Consider the following 5000-nt stretch of genomic DNA (forward strand, 5'->3'; position numbering starts at 1 on the left):
TGGACTTGACCGGAAAACAGGAAATAAACAGAGGTATGTGCTGGCTGGATTAACAACGTTTATGTCTTTCTGTCACATCTCCAGCAGTCAGATTCCCCGTGTTCCCTCAGAAGGAGTCACTGCACATGGGGAGCTCTGGTAATGACATTTAGAGCCTGTTTAGAGGCTTAAACCTGCCCTGTTTCAGCCTGTTGGGTGCTAACGCTAGCAGGAGGATACCACGGTGTAGGCAGCACTGACAGCTCTCCACATTTACACCCAACAGATCTACGGGGGGGAATGGACCGGGAGTCTCCTTTAAGGACACTTAGCTGCTTCTCCAAGACCCGGTCGATTCATTCCTCCATATTAGCGTGTTCACATTAGCTGCTCCGTTAGCCACCACTCCATTAGCCGCAGTCATGCTAGCTAACTTCTCCGAACGAGTAGACGGCCCAGGCGACAACGAGACCCGCTCTTTAGTACCTGCAGGCGTCAGCGTAGCTCCTATGGCGCCATTCTGATGCTACCAAGCCATCACCCGCCATTAGCATCCCGTTAGCATCCCGTTAGCATCCCATTGACTCCCATTCATTCTGACGTCACTTTGACAGAGAATACCTTTACATCTGAAGCGTTTAAAGACTCTATTTGTCCGTTGTTTGTTTCTAAAGAAACACGACGATGTATAAAAGGCTCCATTACCTTGTAGCTCACGTTATGGCTCCGTAGCAGACGTTTTTATAACAATAGCCTAACGATTGGGTCATAACCACGAGACTTCCTGTCTCATAGTAGAGGAGTTACCGTATAGTACAGGAGAAGCTCTCAGGCAGTTTGGACTTCCATCAGCTGTTTAAGTGTAATGACTAATGTTAACTATCATTTTAGTGATCAATAATGAGCCTGTGTCTATGTTATCTCCTTACATATACCTACGCTCTCCGTCTCTGCTAGATTGGGAATGATTGAGATTTCTCTTGGCACAGCTACCAGAAGACTTCCAACTTTCAGACAGGTTGCTCACGTCACATCTACGTCTTCAAGCTCAGTTGGAGGCTGCTCAGTAACGCTCAGCCATCACCGGGAAAGAGACGTCACTGGTCTCCGTCCAGAGACGTCACTGGTCTCCGTCCAGAGACACGGGGTCTGCTGGTCCATTATATGCTGTCTATGGTTTTCACTCACTGACTCTGACTCTTGGGTTTGTTCTGCGGTTCTGGTGCAGGACCTGCAGAACCTCGGGGCGAGGAACGTCTGTCTGATGACGGATAGGAACCTGTCCCGCCTGCCGCCAGTGGCGTCCGTCCTGGAGTCTCTGTCCCGGAGCGGAGTCACGTACAAAGTGTACGACAACGTCCGCGTGGAGCCCACCGACGCCAGGTCAGTCCTCGCAACGACAGAAACAAACTGCTGTCTCTACAGCTGACAGCCAATCAGAGAGCAGGACGCCACAGTTCTGTTCTCTTGCAGCTTTAAAGACGCCATTTCCACATGCAAAAACAATGTCTGTCTGTCTGTCTGTCTCTCTCTCTGTCTGTCTCTCTCTCTCTGTCTCTCTGTCTGTCTGTCTCTCTCTGTCTGTCTGTCTGTCTGTCTCTCTCTCTGTCTGTCTTTCTGCCTGTCTGTCTGGTCACTAACTAACCTGTCTGTCTCTCTCTCTACCTGTCTGTCTGTCTCTCTCTCTACGTGTCTGTCTCTCTCTCCCTACCTGTCTGTCTGTCTGTCTGCCTGTATCTCTCTCTGCCTGTCTCTCTCTCTCTCTACGTGTCTCTCTCTCTCTCTCTACCTGTCTGTCTGTCTGTCTGCCTCTCTCTCTGTCTGCCTGTCTCTCTCCCTACCTGTGTGTCTGTCTCTCTACCTGTCTCCCTGTCTGTCTACCTGTCTCTCTCTCTCTACCTGTCTGTCTGTCACCCTGTCTGTCACCCTGTCTGTCACCCTGTCTGTCACCCTGTCTGTCTACCTCTCTCCCTGTCTGTCTACCTGTCTGTCTGTCTGTCTACCTGTCTGTCTGTCTCTCTACCTGTCTGTCTGTCTGTCTACCTGTCTGTCTGTCTCTCTACCTCTCTCTCTACCTCTCTCCCTGTCTCTCTCCCTGTCTGTCTACCTCTCTCCCTGCCTCTCTGTCTCCCTGTCTCTCTCCCTGCCTCCCTGTCTCTCTCCCTGTCTCTCTACCTGTCTCCCTGTCTCTCTCCCTGTCTCTCTACCTGTCTCTCTACCTGTCTGTCTGCAGTTTTAAAGACGCCATCCGGTTTGCTAAGAGCGAGGCTTTTGACGTGTTTGTGGCGGTGGGCGGGGGCTCCGTGATGGACACGTGTAAAGCAGCCAACCTGTACGCCAGCCACCCCGACGCTCACTTCCTGGACTTCGTCAACGCTCCCATCGGGAGAGGGAAGCCCGTCACGGGCGCCCTGAAGCCGCTCGTCGCAGGTAACCACGGCAACACTCAGATCCGTTCTGGTCTGTGACCTTCAGAGTCTTAAACCTGCCCTGTTTCCAGCCTGTTGGGTGCTAACGCTAGCAGGAGGCTAACACGGTGTAGGCAGCACTGACAGCTCTCCACATTTACACCCAACAGATCTACGGGGGGGAATGGACCGGGAGTCTCCTTTAAGGACACTTAGCTGCTTCTCCAAGACCCGGTCGATTCATTCCTCCATATTAGCGTGTTCACATTAGCTGCTCCGTTAGCCACCACTCCATTAGCCGCAGTCATGCTAGCTAACTTCTCCGAACGAGTAGACGGCCCAGGCGACAACGAGACCCGCTCTTTAGTACCTGCAGGCGTCAGCGTAGCTCCTATGGCGCCATTCTGATGCTACCAAGCCATCACCCGCCATTAGCATCCCGTTAGCATCCCGTTAGCATCCCATTGACTCCCATTCATTCTGACGTCACTTTGACAGAGAATACCTTTACATCTGAAGAGTTTAAAGACTCTATTTGTCCGTTGTTTATTTCTAAAAAAACACGACGATGTATAAAAGGCTCCATTACCTTGTAGCTCACGTTATGGCTCCGTAGCAGACGTTTTTATAACAATAGGCTAACGATTGGGTCATAACCACGAGACTTCCTGTCTCATAGTAGAGGAGTTACCGTATAGTACAGGAGAAGCTCTCAGGCAGTTTGGACTTCCATCAGCTGTTTAAGTGTAATGACTAATGTTAACTATCATTTGTAGTGATCAATAATGAGCCTGTGTCTATGTTATCTCCTTACATATACCTACGCTCTCCGTCTCTGCTAGATTGGGAATGATTGAGATTTCTCTTGGCACAGCTACCAGAAGACTTCCAACTTTCAGACAGGTTGCTCACGTCACATCTACGTCTTCAAGCTCAGTTGGAGGCTGCTCAGTAACGCTCAGCCATCACCGGGAAAGAGACGTCACTGGTCTCCGTCCAGAGACGTCACTGGTCTCCGTCCAGAGACGTCACTGGTCTCCGTCCAGAGACGTCACTGGTCTCCGTCCAGAGACACGGGGTCTGCTGGTCCAGTTTATATACCGTCTATGTTTTCACTCACTGACTCTGACTCTTGGGTTTGTTCTGCGGTTCTGGTGCAGGACCTGCAGAACCTCGGGCGAGGAACGTCTGTCTGATGACGGATAGGAACCTGTCCCGCCTGCCGCCAGTGGCGTCCGTCCTGGAGTCTCTGTCCCGGAGCGGAGTCACGTACAAAGTGTACGACAACGTCCGCGTGGAGCCCACCGACGCCAGGTCAGTCCTCGCAACGACAGAAACAAACTGCTGTCTCTACAGCTGACAGCCAATCAGAGAGCAGGACGCCACAGTTCTGTTCTCTTGCAGCTTTAAAGACGCCATTTCCACATGCAAAAAACAATGTCTGTCTCTCTCTGTCTCTCTGTCTGTCTCTCTGTCTGTCTCTGTCTCTCTGTCTCTCTCTCTCTGTCTGTCTCTGTCTCTCTGTCTGTCTCTCTGTCTGTCTCTCTCTCTCTGTCTCTCTCTCTCTGTCTGTCTGGTCACTAACTAACCTGTCTGTCTGTCTCTCTCTCTACCTGTCTGTCTGTCTCTCTCTCTACGTGTCTGTCTCTCTCTCCCTACGTCTGTCTGTCTGTCTGCCTGTATCTCTCTCTGCCTGTCTCTCTCTCTCTACCTGTCTGTCTGTCTGCCTGTCTCTCTCTTTACCTGTCTGTCTCTCTCTCTCTCTCTACCTGTCTGTCTGTCTCCCTGTCTCTCTCTCTACCTGTCTCTCTCTCTCTCTACCTGTCTGTCTGTCTCTCTCTACCTGTCTGTCTCCCTGTCTCTCTACCTGTCTCCCTGTGTGTCTGTCTCTCTACCTCTCTCTCTACCTGTCTCCCTGTCTCTCTACCTGTCTCCCTGTCTCTCTCCCTGTCTCTCTCCCTCTCTGTCTCCCTGTCTCTCTCCCTGTCTCTCTACCTGTCTCTCTCCCTGTCTCTCTCCCTGTCTCTCTACCTGTCTCCCTGTCTCTCTACCTCTCTCTCTACCTGTCTCCCTGTCTCTCTCCCTGTCTCTCTCCCTGTCTCTCTCCCTGTCTCTCTCCCTGTCTCTCTACCTGTCTGTCTCCCTGTCTGTCTGCAGTTTTAAAGACGCCATCCGGTTTGCTAAGAGCGAGGCTTTTGACGTGTTTGTGGCGGTGGGCGGGGGCTCCGTGATGGACACGTGTAAAGCAGCCAACCTGTACGCCAGCCACCCCGACGCTCACTTCCTGGACTTCGTCAACGCTCCCATCGGGAGAGGGAAGCCCGTCACGGGCGCCCTGAAGCCGCTCATCGCAGGTAACCACGGCAACACTCAGATCCGTTCTGGTCTGTGACCTTCAGAGTCTTTAACGTGATTCGCTCGTCTTCAGTTCCTACGACCGCCGGAACTGGCAGCGAGACCACGGGAGTCGCCATCTTTGACTTTGAGCCTCTGAAAGCTAAAACAGGTACACACACACACACACACACACACACACAGAGACACACACACACAGAGACACACACACACACACACACACACACAGAGACACACACACACACACACACACACACA

At 51.9% G+C, this 5000-nt stretch overlaps 1 protein-coding gene across 3 annotated transcripts in view; it reads left to right on the top strand.

Moving 5' to 3' along the window:
• Nucleotides 1–5000, top strand: part of adhfe1 (alcohol dehydrogenase iron containing 1) — a 22900-nt gene that overhangs the window by 6461 nt on the left and 11439 nt on the right. Inside the window, exons 5-7 of one of the 3 annotated variants that reach the window (XM_078244630.1) lie at nucleotides 1208–1362; nucleotides 2213–2409; nucleotides 4816–4893. In XM_078244630.1, the coding sequence (XP_078100756.1) occupies nucleotides 1208–1362; nucleotides 2213–2409; nucleotides 4816–4893 (430 nt within the window). Of the gene's footprint in view, nucleotides 1–1207; nucleotides 1363–2212; nucleotides 2410–3568; nucleotides 3702–4544; nucleotides 4742–4815; nucleotides 4894–5000 lie in introns of those variants that run through there. The other 2 variants (XM_078244632.1, XM_078244631.1) reach the window with 2 other exon arrangements.

Source organism: Sander vitreus, unplaced genomic scaffold, assembly GCF_031162955.1.
Source record: "Sander vitreus isolate 19-12246 unplaced genomic scaffold, sanVit1 ctg271_0, whole genome shotgun sequence".
NCBI classification, from domain to species: Eukaryota; Metazoa; Chordata; class Actinopteri; order Perciformes; family Percidae; genus Sander; species Sander vitreus.